General features: G+C 40.9%; 2 protein-coding genes across 10 annotated transcripts in view; one reads left to right on the top strand and one right to left on the bottom strand.

Annotated features, from left to right (window-relative positions):
• NLRC4 (NLR family CARD domain containing 4) overlaps positions 1–9,162 on the top strand; it is a 40,863-nt gene extending 31,701 nt beyond the window's left edge. The window contains exon 9 of the mRNA XM_007971009.3: positions 8,846–9,162. Coding sequence (XP_007969200.2) covers positions 8,846–9,138 — 293 coding nt within the window. The 3' untranslated portion in view covers positions 9,139–9,162. The remainder of the gene's footprint in view (positions 1–8,845) is intronic.
• A 692-nt stretch (positions 9,163–9,854) lies between these two features.
• SLC30A6 (solute carrier family 30 member 6) overlaps positions 9,855–19,313 on the bottom strand; it is a 57,941-nt gene continuing 48,482 nt past the window's right edge. For all 9 annotated transcript variants that reach the window (XM_073022908.1, XM_073022910.1, XM_073022912.1 and 6 more), the window contains one exon: positions 9,855–13,727. In XM_073022908.1, coding sequence (XP_072879009.1) covers positions 13,227–13,727 — 501 coding nt within the window. In that variant the 3' untranslated portion in view covers positions 9,855–13,226. The remainder of the gene's footprint in view (positions 13,728–19,313) is intronic.

Raw genomic sequence — 19,313 nt, 5'->3', positions numbered from 1 at the left:
ATGCTAACATGTCATCTCTACAATTAAAAAAAAATATATATATATATATATATAGATAGATAGATAGATAGATAGATAGATAGATAGATATTTAAAATTTCTTGACACAAATGAAAATGGAAACACAACATACCAAAACCTATGGGATACAGTGAAAGCAGTATGTTCCTTCCTTCCCTCCCTCCCTCTCTCCCTCCCTCCCTCCCTCCCTTCCTTCCTCCCTCCCTCCCTCACCCCCTCCCTCCCTCACCCCTCTCTTTCTCTCTTTGAGACAGGGTCTCCCTGTTGCCCAGGCTGGAGTGCAGAGATGTGATCACAGCTCACTAGCCTTGAACTTCTGGGCTCAAAGGATCCTCCTTCCTCAGCCATCCAAGTAGCTGGGACTAGAGGCAATTATGCTCTGCTAATGGACCTTCCTCTTCAACGACCTTACCTTCCATTCTCCTTCATCCATTCATTCTATGAGCATGCAATGACTAGATTATGATAAGCCACTTAAAATTGTTCTACCTGCAAAATAATAAATGCAGATATCCCATTCTCAAACCACAACCTCCTGTATTTCTAGCCACTCCTAATCACCAGTTCTTTTACTTCACTGGGACTTCCAGTCCGTCGATCCCACTACCTTCTACCTATTTTTCAGGCCCTTTCTATTTTGACTTGCCTTCCTACCTAGTTTCAACTCCATCTTCCATCCCTGCAAACATTCTTGTCTTTAACAGCTGAAATTCTCATGGCCCACAGTAGCATGAGTCAGTTCAGGCAATGACTTTGAGTGATGGATGTGTGATAGATGCAATGGTGAAATGAAGAGTATAATGAGAGATAGAGTCTAATTAAAGAAAGACTACCTAATGAGATGCAGGGAGAACATGAGATGTGGAATGTGAGGTATGAAATGAAATACAGTAGATGGGGTGTACTTTCCTGACAAAACTCCAGGCCTGGATTGTCCTTAAATTTCCCTTTTTAGAATTTCATAACTACACTCAGGATGCAGGGGAAAAACTGCAAACTTTGGGAGATAAATACAAGTTCATGCTGGCAAATTTCAACGAAAATATTTAGAAGTGAATGGTAAGAAATGCTGTATATCAAAACTTGTGGCATGCTGCAAAAGGCAGCAAAAAAGAGTAACTTCACAGTGGAGAAAGCTGTTGACACTGCCTCGGTCAGGTGAACAAGGTCAACATTAACAGTGGTAATTCATGTTGATAGTATGTACCTAGATATGACATGACAAAAATAGTACTTTACCTCTATGATCTTCCTCCCCAAAGATCCATATCCCCCATCTAATGATGATAAAAACATCAAACAATCCTAAATGAGGGACTTCTACAAAAAACTGACCAGTATTCCTTGAAACTGTCAAGGAAATCAAAACCAAGGTGATTGTGAGAAATTGTCATAAGCATGAGGAACCTAAAGAGACATGACGATGAAATGTAATGTGCTAACCTGGATGAGTTCCTGCAACAGAAAAAAAGACATTTGGTCAAAACTAAGGAAATCTGGCTGGGTGCGGTGGCTCACGCCTGTACTCCCAGCACTCTGGGAGGACGAAGTGGGCAGATTGCTTGAGCCTAGGAGTCCGAGCCCAGTCTGAGCAACATGGCAAAACTCAATCTCTAAAAAATTAACTTGGTGTGGCAATGTACGCCTGCAGTCCCAGCTACCTGGCAGGCTGAGGTGGGAGGATGGCTTGAGCTCAGGAAGTTGAGGCTGCAGTGAGCTGTGATCATGCCACTGCATTGCAGCTTGGGTGACAGAGTGACACCCAGTCTCAAAAAAAAAAAAAAAAAAAAAAAAGAGAGAGAGAGAGAGAGAGAAAGAGAAAATACAACCTACAGAATGTGAAAAAAAATTTGCCAATCACATTATCTGATAAAGGACTTCCATCTTGAATATATAAAAAACTCTTATGGCCGGATGCCATGGCTCATGCCTGTAATACCAGCACTTTGGGAGGTCAAGGCGGGTGGATCACAAGGTCAGGAGTTCGAGACCAGCCTGGCCAATGTGGTGAAACCCCGTCTCTACTAAAAATACAAAAAAAAATTAGCCAGGCGTGGTGGCACATGCCTGTAATCCCAGCTACTCGGGAGGCTGAGGCAGAAGAATGGCTTGAATCTGGGAGGCGGAGGTTGCAGTGAGTCGAGATCGCACCACTGCACTCCAGCCTGGGTGACAGAGCGAGACTTCATTTCAAAAAAAAAAAAAAAAAAAAAAAACCACAGAAAACAAAACAAAAAACTCTTACAACTCACTGATAAAAATACAAATAACCCAATTTGTAAAATGGGCAAGAATCTGAACAGACGTTTCACCAAGGAAGATATTTAAACCGCAAAATAAATACCAGAAAACATAATCAATATCATTAGGGTAATAATGTAAACCAAAAGTACAATGAGATACCACCTGAGACCCACTAGGGATGGTTATTATTTTTCATTAAAAGATATACAATAACAAGTGTTGTTGGCAAGCATATGGAGACATTGGAATCTTCATACGCTGGTAGTTGAGCTCAGGAAGTTGAGGTTGCAGTGAGCTGTGATCATGCCACTGCATTGCAACTTGGGTGACAGAGTGACACCCAGTCTCAAAAAAAAGAAAGAAAGGGAGGGAGGGAGGAAAGAAGGAAGGAAAGGAAGGAAGGAAGGAAGGAATACCAGCACTTTGGGAGGTCAAGGTGGGTGGATCACAAGGTCAAGAGTTCAAGACCAGCCTGGCCCACATGGTGAAACCCTGTCTCTACTAAAAATACAAAAATTAGCCAAGTGTGGTGGCATATGCCTGTAATTCCAGCTACTCGGGAGGCTGAGGCAGGAGAATTGCTTGAAACTGGGAGGTGAAGGTTTCAGTGAGCTGAGATCGCACTACTGTACTCCGGCCTGGGATACAGAGTGAAACTCTGTCTTGAAACAAACAAACAAAAAACAACGAATAAACACAATCTCTCTCAATATTTCCTGGCAATCTTACTGTGTTTCTGTATTCAACACTCTATGTAAACTATTTCACACTTTTTTCTCCTCAATCAGTACTCAGCGTCTCCTATTTCACAGAGGATGTGCTTGTTATTTTTTCTCTCCTTCTCCTGTGGAGCTGATAGTAGGTTTCTCTTCTCCTACCTAAGCACAGTATCTTTAGCAGTGCTTGAGATGCCAGCCTCACCCTCACTCCGGTTCAGGGACATCATTTTATTGATTGTGCCTCTTGTTACTGGCTCCCTCCTGTCAGTTTTTAAAGTTGCTCAAATCTCTTCCATTTTTTTTTTTTTTTTTTTTTTTTGAGACGGAGTCTCGCTCTGTCGCCCAGGCTGGAGTGCAGTGGCCGGATCTCAGCTCACTGCAAGCTCCGCCTCCCGGGTTCACGCCATTCTCCTGCCTCAGCCTCCCGAGTAGCTGGGACTACAGGCGCCGCCACCTCGCCCGGCTAATTTTTTGTATTATCTTAGTAGAGACGGGGTTTCACCATGTTAGCCAGGATGGTCTCGATCTCCTGACCTCGTGATCCGCCCGCCTCGGCCTCCCAAAGTGCTGGGATTACAGGCTTGAGCCACCGCGCCCGGCCATCTCTTCCATTTTAAATAAAACTCTCCCTGAGTCCTATCTTCCTCCTTTGGTTATCATTCTCTCTCTCCTCTCCTTCAAGGTAAAAGCTCTAAAACAAATTTGATGTACCCTTATGACATCTCCACTTCCTGACCATCTGCTACTTCCTACTCATTGCATGACTCTCTACAACCCTCCAATGTGGCTGAATTTCAATAGACACTTTCAGAAGTGTTTAATTTACTTGATTCCTCTGCAGGAGTTGACACTGAGCACTCACTTCTTTTCAAAACATTCTCTTGACCTCCATGCCACCTTGGCTACTTCTCAGTCTTCTTTTCAATGGCGATTCCTCTACCCAGATATTAAATGTTCCTAGTTTTCCTTAAAGCTTGGTCTAGACTATCTGGTCTTCTTCCTCAGAGATTGCATTTGATCTCCGAGCTTTGCCTGTTTTGCTCGACTCCCAAAATTTTGTTTCTTACCCATCAGCAATCTGAGACTACAACATAAAAATCATTGCTAGCTCAGGTATCTATTTCACCTGCTTTTTTGTTTGTTTTGTTTCAGGCTGGAGTGCAGTGGCGCGATCTTGGCTCACTGCAACCTCTGCTTTCCGGGATTCTCTGTTCTCTATCTGCTTCTCCGAATCTCAAGTGATTTTCCTGCCTCAGCCTCCTGAGTAGCTGGGATTACGGGTCCATGCTGCCACACCAGCTAATTTTCGTATTTTTAGTAGAGACGGGGCTTCATCATGTTGGCCAGGCTGGTCTCAAACTCCTGACCTCAAGTGATCTGTCTGCTTCGGCCTCCCAAAGTGCTGGGCTTACAGGCATGAGCCACCACTCCCAACCAATTTAACCTGCTCTAACAAAACCCTTTGTTAAATGGCATCTTTCAACTTGGATGTTCAAAGCTGAACTCTGCTATCCAGCCTGTTCTCAAAAAGAGAGCTCATGCCTGTAATCCCAGCACTTTGTGAGGCCGAGGTGGGTGAAGTCAAGAGTTCAAAAAACACTTGAAGTCAAGAGTTCAAAACCAGCCTGGCCAACATGGTAAAACCCCGTCTCTACTAAAAATACAAAAATTAGCTGGGCATAGTGCACATACCTATAATCCCAGCTACATGGGAGGCTGAGTTGGGAGGATCACTTGAGCCAGGGGGGTAGAGTTTGCAGTGAGCTGAGATCACGCCACTGCACTCCAGCCTGGGCGACAGAGCCAGAACCTGTCTCAAAAAAAGAAAAAAAAAAGAAGAAAAAAAAAAGAGCCATCACAGACCCTGTTCATGTTCTAGAAGCTCATGTTCTAGAAGTGCCTAAATCCTGGGTGCAATCATTCTGCTGTATAGATCCCACTATCATATTTTATTTTCCAAAAGCTCTTTCTTAGCATCTTGTTGTTGAGTAGATGCAGTCTACTGAAAAACTTAGGATCTCTGAAAAACTTACGTCTTTGGAGTTTGATTTTTCTTGTTTTCTATGGTGCCTCATTTCTTTGAGAGTTGTTTGGCTTTTAGTCTCAGTCTTCCTTGTGGGAGGCTGTTGTCAAATGTCTGGTAATCCTGTACTGTCCTCTTCACATTTGAGAGTGAGACACAAGTTGATAGGGAGTTCTGTGTCTAAGGGAGGCAGTGATTTTTTGACAGGCTAACTTCACTAGGGGGTGATTGGGCAAGCAAAATGGCCCCTTCTTTGTAGGGCCTTTTCCTGGGGAGCAGTTCCATTTCTCCTAAGAATCCTCCAGTCTTCCTCCTGGAGCATATAAGCTCAGTTGCAAGTGTTCTGGGAACAAAGTGGAGTGGGAAAGCCTATTACTTTTGTGTGCTCCCAGGGTACCCTGACCTACCATAGCACCACCAGCCATCTAATTACTTGATAATGCATGTCTTCACACTGTTTTGTAAGCCCAATGAGATAGGGACCACATCTGTCGTTTGCACATATCCTCAGCACCCAGCATAATCCGCGGCACATAGTAGCACTAAAGATGTTGCTGAATGAATAAACAGTGAGAGCTCTGGTACTGGTTCAGGTGAGCCACAGGACAATACAAACAAGAGTTGTGTTTGGGATACAGGAACCCCCAAGAATCAGAAGCCTTCTACCCAGGGCATTTGAGATTTCTCCTGGAATTCTAATCAAGCCATTTGCACTCTACACAGCCCACATACAGCCTATGGCTCTAAATGTCATAGATTCTGTTTCTCTCGGATCTATTCTGCTCCTCATAACATAAGCAGTGCAGATTAAATGAACAAAAGGCATGCCCTTGGCTTATGACAAATATTGTTTGTTCTTGGTTCCTGCACTAGCACACATTCTAATAATTATCTAAGAAACTCTCTTAAATTGATGATAAGATCCTTATACCTTAGTAGATAATCAGTATAAATTGCTCACCCTCTGAGGGTGGAATGGGCTTTAAATTCTTTTTAAATTCCTTTTAGGTGGTGAAAATATATTCTGCTAGCTGAGAAGGAGAAAAAAGTTGATCTTTGGGGAAGGAGCTTTAAATAGACACACAACTGGCAACCAGCATTTGGACTGAGTGCATGCCATGCTGGGAAGCATATGGAGGAGGGGCAAAGGCAGAAAGGACATGAAGATGAGATGGAAGAGAGAGCAGGGAGAAAGCCACCCTCCAAGGAACAGAGGAGGAAGGAGGGGAAAGCGAGGACCTATGTAGTATTTGGGCTGGGCACAGGCTAAGCTATGATAACAGAGACCCAGCTATACCATGGCTTACGGAAGGTAGAACTTGATTCTCTCTCATGTAACAGTCCAGAAATGAGCAGTCCAGGCAGGTGGGGTGGTTTTCCTCTCTGCAGTCTTTCAGGTCCAGATAACTCCTCTATTCCTTAGAGTGTTATTTTTGGCTTTATGGCCATAGCTAGGTCACTGCTCTGTGATCATTTCAACCTAGCAGAAGAGGGGAAAAGCAGAAAAGTGACATGGAAGTTGCACACATCACTTCTGCCTATACTTCCTTGGCAAAAATTTAGCCACACCTAACAGCAAGGGAGGCTGGGATATGAGTGGCCATATGCCCAAATAAAACCCTGTAACTAAGGAAGAAGAGAGAGTTTTGGGAACAACTAGCAGTCTGTCTCACTTTTCTTTTCTTTTCTTTTTTTTTTTGAAATGGAGCTTCGCTCTTGTTACCCAGGCTGGAGTGCAATTGTGTGATCTCTGCTCACCGCAACCTCCGCCTCCTGGGTTCAAGTGATTCTCCTGCTTCAGCCTCCCAAATAGTTGGGATTACAGGCATGCACTACCACGCCCGGCTAATTTTGTATTTTTAGTAGAGACGGGGTTTCTCCATGTTGGTCAGGCTGATCTTGAACTCCTGACCTCAGGTGATCCGCCCACCTTGGCCTCCCAAAGGGCTGGGATTACATGTGTGAGCCACTACATCCGGCCTCTGTCTCACTTTTCAAATAAATAAAAGCAGCAAAGAAGGCCCAAAGGTGGTGTCAGTGACACTGACCATGGGTAAGAGACATGAAGGCAGAACCCTGTGAATCATCTCCTTACCTGGCTTTGCCCACTTTAGCCGCTAGCATCTTGACCACGGTCAGGCAGGGTTAATCACTTTAGGTGTCTGTAAAGAAGAACCTGAAGAGCTTTCAAAACTCAAGACCTTATGATGGTGATGAAAACATTGGCTGACATAGACTAAAGACACATACTAGAACGTACTTAGTTGCACTGAACTAACTACAAAAGGCCACACAGTGACATCAGACACGAAACTCACAGATCTCCTCACTACGGAGCTGGTAAACACACTTACTGAAAGTGGGTAAAGGTACAGTTTCAGTGCATAACTAGGTTGACCTCACCCAGGTAAGCTGGTCAGACAAGACTGTCCATTTCTGTCATTAAGCCCTCATTACTGGTAGCAGATAGCTTTTAGTCTTTGCTTGCTAACCTTAAGATTGTACAGCACTGAACCTTTCCTTCTTTAACTTCAACTCTTTAGTGGTCTCACTGAGACAATGGAAAGGAACTTTTAAAACCTCTTTTCCTACTTGGAATCCAAAGTGAATCATGGACCTTCATTTCCATAAGGGTCAGTTTCTGGAACATTATCTAATATTACACATCTCCCAAGAAACACAAAGAAAAAAGTTTAATATACAACAAATTAACCCTTCAAAGTTGGGTGAGGTACACTAAGACTAAGATGAGCTCAGAGGAGCTGAGTAATGTAGATCGATAAGCCAGGCATACATCTTCTGCAATTTGTGTGTGATACTCTGGAATATAAACATGTAAGTAATAGAGTTCCCTTGTCCAGTCTGCCTGACTGTCCACTCTGTACTTCAAGGTGAACTTAGTCATCCAGAGAAGGCCAGGTAGGTGGGTAGGGCTAACGCTTTGCATAATTTAATATGCATAATTAACAGAGCTAGTTTTGTGAAATCCTAATGTTGTATACTGGCCAATCTGCATGATGGTACATGACTTGAAAGAAAGGTATTTTTTCTTATTGCAAGACTCACTTGAGTTCCAGTACCATTTAAACTAGTAACATGGGATAAAGAATGAAACTAAATTATTTGTGTGTGTGTGTATGTACACACATACATACAAAGGAGATATGTGTGTGTGTGTGTGTGTGTATGCATTCTTTGTATATCAGAAAGACAGAATATCCACCTACCCTCTGTAGGAAATACTTTAGGTGCCCTATTCTGTAAGGAATGGAGGAACTTCCTGAAGAGGCTTGGGAGGTTTACATATAAACAGATAAACAAAAACACCCAAATCTTTAGATACTGAAGGAGGCTCACTTACTCAAGTTTACAGTTAGGAACATACCCAAAGAAACAACAGTTAGGTAGTGTTTACTGCTTCAGAAGAGGAAACGACCTAATATTGCCAAAGATTGACTCGTTTTGAAAACAAGTACTGAATATTTAATTGCATCTCACACACATCAATTTTAAAGCAAACTTTCATTTCCTAGGAATAAGGAAAAGGGAAAAAAATGTAATTCATTTATATATTGTTGCTACCTCACTATGAATCACTATTTATCAGATTCCCTTATACTCTAGGAAAATATAATTTGTAAATATAATAGACCATATTCACAATCACTGCCCTAGCTATAGAGAATTATATTAATAATTTGTTTCTGAGGCAAAGCACTAGTTCAAACATGACCATTTCAAAGTGGAAAAAAAAGTATGTAAAATAAATGTAGAACCTATTTCTCTTTTTTTTTAAAAAAATTTTTCTTCCAACTAATATACTTATTTCTTTACCCAGGTGGATTTTTTGGAAAGAACCCTCTGAAAAACTTCCAGCAGTTGAATTTGGCAGGAAATTGTGTGAGCAGTGATGGATGGCTTGCCTTCATGGGTGTATTTGAGAATCTTAAGCAATTAGTGTTTTTTGACTTCAGTACTAAAGAATTTCTACCTGATGCAGCATTAGTCAGAAAACTTAGCCATGTGTTATCCAAGTTAACTTTTCTGCAAGAAGCTAGGCTTGTTGGGTGGCAATTTGATGATGATGATCTCAGTGTTATTAAAGGTGCTTTTAAACTAGTAACTGCTTAAATAAAGTGCACTCGAAGCCAGTAAGTGCTCTGGGACCTCATTACTTTAAGCCTGGTGGTTAAAAAATCTTGCAAAAGGATGCCAAAGAAGGTAAGGAAGTGGAAAGAAGTTTAATTTGATGATTAAAAACATGCAACAGGCCGGACGCGGTGACTCAAGCCTGTAATCCCAGCACTTTGGGAGGCCGAGACGGGCGGATCACGAGGTCAGGAGATCGAGACCATCCTGGCTAACACAGTGAAACCCCGTCTCTACTAAAAATACAAAAAACTAGCCGGGCGAGGTGGCGGGCGCCTGTAGTCCCAGCTACTCCGGAGGCTGAGGCAGGAGAATGGCGTAAACCCGGGAGGCGGAGCTTGCAGTGAGCTGAGATCCGGCCACTGCACTCCAGTCCGGGCTACAGAGCAAGACTCCGTCTCAAAAAAAAAACCAAAAAACAAAAAACAAAAAACAAAAACATGCAACAGTTTTGTGTCTTAGCTCTCCTACTAGGATTATTGGCTCCTTGAAGGAACTCTCGTTCATCTTTGTGTTACCTTTGGTCTGGGTCACACCAACTGGTGTACTGAATGCATATTAACTTACTATAATGCCTGGCATGTAACAGATTCTCAACAATATTCTCAATAAATATTTGTTGAATATGAGATGATTAAATTATTAATAAATAGCTACTGAATAAAGAAACAAAGATTATTTAAAATCAGAGAGGAAACTCCATATATGTTCTTTAATCCAAACAGTTTAATTCAAACAATCTGGAATGTAAAAAGCACTTTCTGATATTAGGAGATTAGACTCCCAAAAAAGATCAGCATTCTTCAGTCAAGCAAAACTTGGCAGTTTACAAACAGCTAAATCAGAGGCTTGAAATTCAGGTCCTCTCCAGTACCTGCTACATTATATGTAATTCCAAACATGACTTCAGAGATTAAAGAAGAAAGGGAAAATGTTTCCCATACTTTTGTACCCTATATAAACTAAGGGTACCCTGCCCTAATCTTTTTTCCAACACTTCCCCAAATAACCCTTCCTTGCAAAGAAAGAAGTCTAAGAAAACTCTCTGATCTAAATATATTTAAGTAGAGGCAAGCCTGAAAAAAACACAAAAACCTAAATGGTGTTAGGCTGCGGTTTGCCTATTCTCACGGCACCTCAAATTAATGGCTTGGGTGTTGGTGTAGGTAACACTTGGCCTGTATGTTGAGGTAGTCACTAGATAAAATTCTGGGCACAACATCTGTTTAGCAATTGGGCACATATTCTACAGATTGAGCCATAACGTTTTGAAGCTGATAGTTTACAGATCAACTAATTAATTCCTGTCCCTAACTTTACAGATGAGAAAGCTCAGATGATTTGTCCATGGGTTATAAAACTACTTCCTTACACAGTGGCAGCATCAGAACTGGAATTCAGATCTCTTGCCTCCTAGGCAATGTTTTTCCCATTATAAATATGGTGACTTCGTAAAGCAGGGTTAATTACACTCCACGGAGCTTACATCTTAATCACAAACAATGGGACAAATATTTAAATTGAACTTCTTTCTCTGTCTAGCTTCAAGTGATTCTGTGGCAAGATTTACTAGTAAGGCTGCTGCCTATATGCCTATGCTGGGCAAGTTCCTTATTTTCATATCCAGAAGTTAGTCAGAGCTTGGCAAATAAGGCTTCTCTATATAATAACGCATGGGCCAATGCCCCCTGTAACATCTTACATTCAGGAAGTAGGGCCAATTCTTTCATAACTCACAGGCAACTGTGAGTGTCCTTTCTCAAATAGTGAAGGTAGGTATTAAAGCACCTTTGGTGGGACAGATGCACAGGTGTTGCCTCTGAATTGGTGTTGAGGAAGTAGGCATAAAACCTCACACAGAACTGTGTTTGGTACCTAAACACTTTAAAATCCTATGGGGATGGGGAAGACATGCATGGGGTGGCAGCACATACCTCTTAACTCAGGACATGGCAGTTCAGATTTCATGCATGACCCTAATTCACATTTAGTTGAGATCAATGAAGGAAGAAGAACCATCCTGTAATAGCAGACCAACAACAGACACAGTAATAGTTGGAAAACATAAGACAAAGGCCAGGGAACAGTTTGCCTTATTACATTTTACAAAGTATCATTTTCCCCAGTAGTCAAGGTAGCCTAGGCTGTATTTCTTCAGCAGGTCACATGCCTGAACAGGGTTGTAGATGTCAAAGATAATGATCAACTCCTCACTAAGAAAAAGGTATTTAGGACACGGTCACTTATTACCACAGATGACAATTCTGCTTGACAGAGATGGCTTCTTGGATGTTTTTAATCCACAGTGAAGAAAAAGGATTTCAAAGTGCTGCTCCTATTTGAAAGTGAAGGAATTGACTGAAGAAACTGTTGCAAATTCTAGAAAAACAAAAATCTTCTCTAGATAGCTGGCTGATGGCTGGATAAGTCATAAATCTCCAGGAGCACTGGATTCCAGGAAAGTTGAGTCCATTCTCAAAATCCCTTTTTAAAACTGTTACGGAATGCATAATAAAATAAAACAATAAAAAACCCTTCTAGGTCATGTGTGACTGCTGCTTGTTATACTTTTTGGAAGTAATACTAGCCATGTTAGAAAGTCGTTAAACTCTGCATTTGGAAAACAACTAAAAAGTAACATAATCTATGTAATTCTCACACTTCATCACAGTTAACAATTCCCCATTTTTGACAAAGTAAAACAAAAAGAAACTGTCCACTGCAGACCTAACAATGCTGTATTCTATAATCTAAGGTCCATTATGCTTTGGTAAAATTATATTTGCTCAAATTCTTTGTGCAACTTGAAAAGACATCAAATTCCATATTATGTATGGAACTCTGTGTTTTGGTAATATATTTGATATATTTTGTTAATAAAATAAGAAATTAAAAAGCCAATGAATGAAAATGCGTCAGAAAAGATAAATTCATTATGTCAGTATTTGATTAAATCTAACATAGAAAATTGGGATTCTTTCACTGCATATCACCAAAAGTTGGGTAGTCACTTAATCAAAATAAAACACCTAGAACCATGGACTATTTACAAATATACTAAAATTTTTAAAGGAGAGAAACTTTAACAAAAATCTTGATAATTAAAAATTCAAATTGTGCTAGATAGAATGCATTCCAAAATTGCTGCTAAAAATGTTTGCTTTTAGTTTGTAAGACATAATTCAGGAGAACCTAAAAGAAAAATGTAGCAATTAAGTTTGGAAAAGCTATAAAAGAGACTTTTACTTTTTGAACAGACATTTTTTCCTTTCCCAAAATGTGTATTAGTCAAGAAGCATGTTTATAAATTTCACTGAAGAAAATATCGGCCAGGCGCAGTGGCTCACACCTAATCCCAGCACTTTGGGAGGCTAAGGTGGGTGGATCATGAGGTCGGGAGTTTGAGACCAGCCTGGCCAACATGGTGAAATCCCCCATCTTTACCAAAAATACAAAAATTAGCTGGGCGTGGTGGCAGGTGCCTGTAATCCCAGCTACTCGGGAGGCTGAGGCAGGAGAATCACTTGAAACCCGGAGGCAGAGGTTGCAGTGAGCCGAGATCATACCACTGCATTCCAGCCTGGGTGACAGAGTAAGACTCCATCTCAAAAAACAAAACAAAACAAAAACTAAGGAAACCTTAATAAAGTACAGCCTTAAGTTAATAATAATGTATTGGCCGGGCACGGTGGCAGAGCAAGACTCCGTCTCGGAAAAAAAAGAAATATCGTATCTTAGTAATGTGACAGATCCACTCCATCAAGTGGCTCTTATAAAGGTAAGGTCACATCACACTGCAGTCAACTACAAAACCAAAGATACCAAAATCCAAATTTAAAGAAACACATTTTCTAAAGGAAGCCTATTTAAAGCCTTTAACATTTACGAGGATTTCACTGTCACAAATACATTTTACAAAAATATAATTTCATAGGTTTCATGAAATGTGAACAAGCTTACTATTATCTAACATTTAGAGTAAATGATTAAACAGTCAATGCAAAGTTGGATTACTAAATAAATTGGAAGCCAAGGAGTCAATATTCCTCATAAAAATAAGTTAGAGTCCATCATGGTCTTGGTTGTCCAATTCTATTATTAGTTCCATATCTACTTGGTATATTTGTAAAACCAGTCCTCAATCCTTGAGTTGCTCCGATTCCTGGAACTCCAAGTCCTTGATTAAGCATGTTGCTGTAAGGTGTATGTCCATGATTGAGACCAAAACCATAAGGCCTTGTTTGTGTGTTCAGAAGAATAACTGGGTTCACATTTTTCCCAGGAGTATTAAATGAAAATTCTGGAGGTGGACTACTAGGTTTAGCTGGAGTTGATGTAACTGGGTTCAAATCATCAGCACCCTTTAAAAGAGGCATTGGGATTATGTGATGATCTGAAAAGTTTAGGACATTGGCTGCCACAGGCCCAGACAATAAGGCAGGCCTAATCCAGTCATCCTTGAAAATTTGAACAGTCAGAGTAGACACTAGAGTGTACAGCCTGTTGGTCACATGAGCAAGAACCATTTGTTCATTAGCATCTCGTCGAATTCTTACATGCACTGATCCAGCCTAAAAGGGGCAAAATCATAAGAAAGAGATTGCTTAGAATTATACTAATGAAAATTTCATTAGATAAAACATTTTATTTACGATTTGGTAAGTTCCTGGCATTTTCTTTGAAAGAGAAAGCTTAATGTTAATATTTCTTAAAGACTACTTGCTGGTGATTATCATTGCAATGAGTTAAATAATTTAACAATCTTTAAAATACAAAAAAAGAAAAATCCATGTAGGAATAAGATAGGCATGTTATAATACAAGGAAGAATAAAAATGAAGCATACAAAAAATAAATTGTAAGAGCCGAAAAGGTAGGTATTAATTTCAATTGAAGAGGACTTCAAAAGAAGATGGCATTTAATCTAGGGTCGGTAATTAAATCGAATTTCAAAAAGTTGAGAGGCATTCCACACTAAGAGAAAAGCAATGAAAATACATGGCATACTTGGTAAGAATAAGCAGTAATACTAATATATAAAGAAGTCCTGGTTGGGCGCAGGGGCTCACATCTGTAATCCCAGCACTTTGGGAGGCCGAGGCGGGTGGATTACCTGAGGTCAGGAGTTCGAAACCAGCCTGGCCAACATGGTGAAGCCCCGTCTCCACTAAAAATACAAAAAATTAGCCAGGCATAGTGGCATGTGCCTGTAATCCCAGCTACTTGGGAGATCGAGGCAGGAGAATTGCTTGAACCCAGGAGGCTGAGGTTGCAGTGAGCCAAGATCGCACCACTCCACTCCAGCCTGAGTGACAGAATGATATCCTATCTTGAAAAAGAAAAAAAAGAAGTCCAAGTATTTCAGGGGGCAGAAGAAGGAGGAGGGAGAGAGAAGAGATGGAGACAAGGAAGAGACGAAGGAAAGAAGAGAGGGAGAAACAGAGGAAGGGGCTGGGCGCAGTGGCTCAGGCTTGTAATCCCAGCACTTTGGGAGGGTGAGGTGGGTGGATCACCCGAGTTCAGGAGTTCGAGACCAGCCTGACCAACATGGTGAAACCCCCGTCTCTACTAAAAATACAAAAATTAGCTGGCTATGGTGGCACATGCTTATAATCCCAGCTACTAGGGGGGCTGAGGCAGGAGAATTGCTTGAACCTGGGAGGCAGAGGTTGCAGTGAGCCGAGATTACGCCATTGCACTCCCAGCCTGGGAAGAGAAGAAGGGAAGACGGAAAGAAGAAACATGATAGGTAGGTAATAAGGTTAAAAAGAGGCTACCAGAGGACTCTAAAATGATAAGGAATTTTGATTTAACATCAGCAACCTAACAGAAATAAATAATCAGAGTTCAGAAAAATTGTAGGTATAGATGACTAGTAATCAGGTAGGAAAAAAACTGCAACAATCTAGATTAGAAATGACGAGAGCTGCCAAGCACGGTGGCTCATGTTTGTAATCCCAGCACTTTGGGAGGCCAAGGCAGGCAGATCACCTGAGGTCAGGAGTTCAAGACCAGCCTGGCCAACATGGTGAGACCCCGATTCTACTAAAAATACAAAAATTAGCTGGGCACAGTGGCATGCATCTGTAATCCCAGCTACTCAGGAGGCTGAGGCAGGAGAATCACTTGAACCCAGGAGGCAGACATTGCAGGGATCACAGATCATGCCACTGCACTCCAGCCTGGGAGACAGAACAAGCCTCTGTCTCAAAAAAACAAAACACAAAACAAAACAAAACAAAACAAAACAAATGAGGAGAGCTAAGCCAGAACAAAAATAGTGGGATCAGAGAGGGACAGACAGATATATCATATTCCAGGAGCAGAAATGGAAGGACTTGATACCCAGCTGGAAGTAAAGGATGAGGGAGATTGATTCATCAAAGATGATATCAAGGCTTCTAAGGGATAGAGAGCACCAGGCATTACAATGGGAGTAAGAAGTATATTCGTTAACTTGAAAAAGTGTTTACCATAAATTATGGGTTTGTTTGGTTTTGTTTTTTTGTTTTCTTTGTAGAGATGAGGTCTCACCATGTTGCCCAAGCTGGTCTCGAACTCCTAGGTTCAAGTGATCCTCCTGCCTCAGCCTCCCAAAGTGCTGGGATTACAGGCGTGAGCCACCATGCCTGGTCCATAAATTATGTGTTTAAAGTAGATAATACAATAGTAGGTGCAGCAAATGATCCTATTTGCACACACACACACACACACACACACACACACACACTCCCCCAGCCAGAGAAACATGGTGAAACCCCATCTCTACAAAAATTTTAAAAAATTAGCTGGGTGTGGTGGCACACATCTGTAGTGCCAGCTACTCAGCTACTCAGGAGGCTGAGGTGGGAGGATTGATTGAACCTGAGAGGTTGAGGATGCAGTGGCTGCACCACTGCACTCCAGCCTGGGTGACAAAGAGAGACCTCGTATCAAGAAAAAAAAAAAAAAAAAAAAAGAATTCAACCCCATTTACAATATCCACAAAAGAAATAAAATACCTAGAAATACATCTAACCAAGGAGGTGAAAGATCTCTACAAGGAGAACTATGAAACACTGTTCAAAGAAATCACAGATGACAAAAACAAATGGAACAACATTCCATGCTCATGGTTTGGAAGATCAGTATCATTAAAATGGCCATACTGCCCAAAACAATCTGGGATTCAATGCTATTATTATCAAACTACCAATGTCATTTTTCATATAACTAGAAAAAACTATTTTAAAATACATATGGAACCAAAAAAGAGCCCAAATAGTCAAAGCAATTCTAAGCAGAAAGAACAAAGCCAGAAGCATTGCATTACCTGAATTCAAACTATAAGGCTACAGTAACCAAAACAGCATGGTACTGGTAAAAAGACAAAACACATAGACCAATGGAACAGAATAGAGAACCCAGAAATAAACCACATACCTACAGCCATCTGATCTTTGACAAAGTCAACAAAAATAGGCAGTGGGGAAAGGACTACCTATTCAATAAATGGTACCCGGATAGCTGGCTAGCCATATGCAGAATGAAGCTGGACCTTAACTTTTTACCATTATAAAAAGATTAACTCAAGATGGATTAAAGATTACAATTTAAGACCTTGGCCGGTTGCTATGGCTCATGTCTGTAATCCCAGCACTTTGGGAGGCCGAGGTAGGCAGATCACCTGAGGTCAAGAGTTCAAGACCAACCTGACCAACGTGGCGAAACCCTGTTTCTACAAAAATGAAAAAAAAAAAAAAAATTAGCCGGGCATGATGGCAAACACCTGTAGTTTCAGCTACTTGAGAGGCTGAAGCAGAAGAATCACTTGAACCCAGGAGGCAGAGGTTGCAGTGCGCTGAGATCGCGCCACTGCACTCCAGCCTGGGTGATAGAGCTAGACTTCGTCTCAAAAAAAAATAGACCTCAAACTATAAGAAACCTGCAAGACAACCAAGAAACACTTATAGAATGGGAGAAAATATTCGCAAACTATGCATCAGACAAAGGTCTGATATCAGAATCTATACAGAACTTAAAAACTGAACAAGCAAAAAACAAATAACCTCATTAAAAAATGGGAAAAAAACACGAACAGATACTTCTCCAAAGAAGTCATACAAGTGGCCAAGAAACATGAAAAAAATACTCATCATCACTAATCAGCAGAGAAATGCAAATCAAAACCACAATGAGATACCATCCCACACTAGTCAGAATGGCTATTATTATTACTATTATTTTTTGTTTTTTTGAGACAGAGTCTTGCTCTCTTGCCCAGGCTGGAGTGCAGTGGCGCAATGTCAGCTCACAGCAACCTCCACCTCCTGGGTTCAAGCAATTCTCCTGCCTCAGCCTCCCAAGTAGCTGGGATTATAGGCCCACGACACCATGCCTGGCTAATTTTTGTATTTTTAGTACAGAGAGGATTTCGCTATGTTGGCCAGGCTGGTCTTGAACTCCTGACCTCAGGTGATCCACCCGCCTCAGCCTCCCAAAGTGCTGGGATTACAGGCATGAGCCACTGCGCCCGGCCAGAATGGTTATTATTAAAAAAACAAAACAAAACAAGACAAAAAAACAACAGATGCTGGTGAAGCTGCAGAGAAAAGGGAATGTTTATACACTGTTGGTGGGGATGTAAATCAGTTCGGCCACTCTAAAAAGCAGTGGCTTTTCTCAAAGAACTTAAAACAGAACTACTATTTGACCCAGCAATCCCATAACTGGGTATGTATCCAAAAGAACATAAATCTTTCTACCAAAAAGACACATGTACTTGGATGTTCATCACAGCACTATTCACAATAGCAAAGGCATGGCATCAACCTAGATGCCCAATAACGCCTAGGATTGATGGGCACCTAGGTTGGATTGCTTAAGGAAGAGTTTGAGACCAGCCTGGACCATATAGCAAGACTCTATCGTTATAAAAAATAAATTAGCCAGGCACACATATGCAGTCCCAGTTACGAGGAAGGCTGAGGCAGAAAGACTGCTTGAGCCTAGAGGGTTGAGGCTGCAGTGAGCCATGACTGTGCCCCTGCACTCTAGCCTGGGTGACAGAGCAAGACCCTGTCTCAATAAATAAAAAGTAAAATAAGACATAAATAAAGAAAAATAAAAGTTAAAGAAACAGAAGGACAGAGACAAATATCAAGGATAACAGAATTTATCTCTAGATGGCAGGATTATTAAGGATATTTACTCTCTTTTTTTTTGACTTAGTTACAAGTTTTTATTTTCTTAACAATTGGGTACTACTTGCCTAATAAAAACTTAAAAAAAAATATGTGTGTGTGTGTATATATATATATCTCATAGATGGCCAGGCATGGTAGCTCATGCCTGTAATCCCAGCACTTTGGGAGGGTGAGGCAGATGGATCGCTTGAGCTCAAGAGTTTGAGACCCGACTGGACAACATGGCAAAACCCCATCTCTACAAAAAATACAAAAATTAGCCGGGTGTGGTAGTGTATGCCTATAGTCACAGCTGCTTGGGAGGCTGAGGTGTGAGGATGGCTTGAGCCCATGAGGCAGAGGTTGCAGTGAGTCAAGATCATGCCACTACACTCCAGGCTGGGCAACAGAGCCAGACTCGGTCTCAAAAAATTAAAGTAAATAAAAGTAAATAAAATGTCCAGCAGACACCCCATTTTGGTTTCTAAATAAACACAGATTTTCAAAAAGCAAAAAAAATTCTTACAAAACATAAACTGCAAATAAATTAGCCAAATTGTTTAATTACAATGCATCTGAATCTATGACTTGAAATACTAAATACAGAAAAATAGTAAGAGAGTTACTGTCAATCATGAGACAGAGAAAATACCTATATTCCTTGAATTTGACTTCTAGTTTATTACTTTTAGCTCAGACAAGCCATGTCTCAAAATCAAGTCATCTTTGATTTTTCCCTTTTCCTTTGCCACTACTAATCACAGTTGTCACTACATAAGTATTAAAGATGCCATATCCTCTTTCAGTCTGATATGGAAATCAAAGTAATTAAAATAAGGAAACTATTTTCAGAGTATGAACTTGAAAAGTCTCCTATAATCACAGTGCATGCATTTATCTATGGCTTTTGTGGCATTAATTTAGTAGCTCAAAAGTTTGTTTTATTAAATTCCTGGCTCTTAACCAGGGACTTCATAGGTGTGGTTTTTAGATG

Source organism: Chlorocebus sabaeus, chromosome 14 (assembly GCF_047675955.1).
Source record: "Chlorocebus sabaeus isolate Y175 chromosome 14, mChlSab1.0.hap1, whole genome shotgun sequence".
NCBI lineage: Eukaryota > Metazoa > Chordata > Mammalia > Primates > Cercopithecidae > Chlorocebus > Chlorocebus sabaeus.
This window is presented reverse-complemented; position numbering and strand designations above follow the sequence as displayed.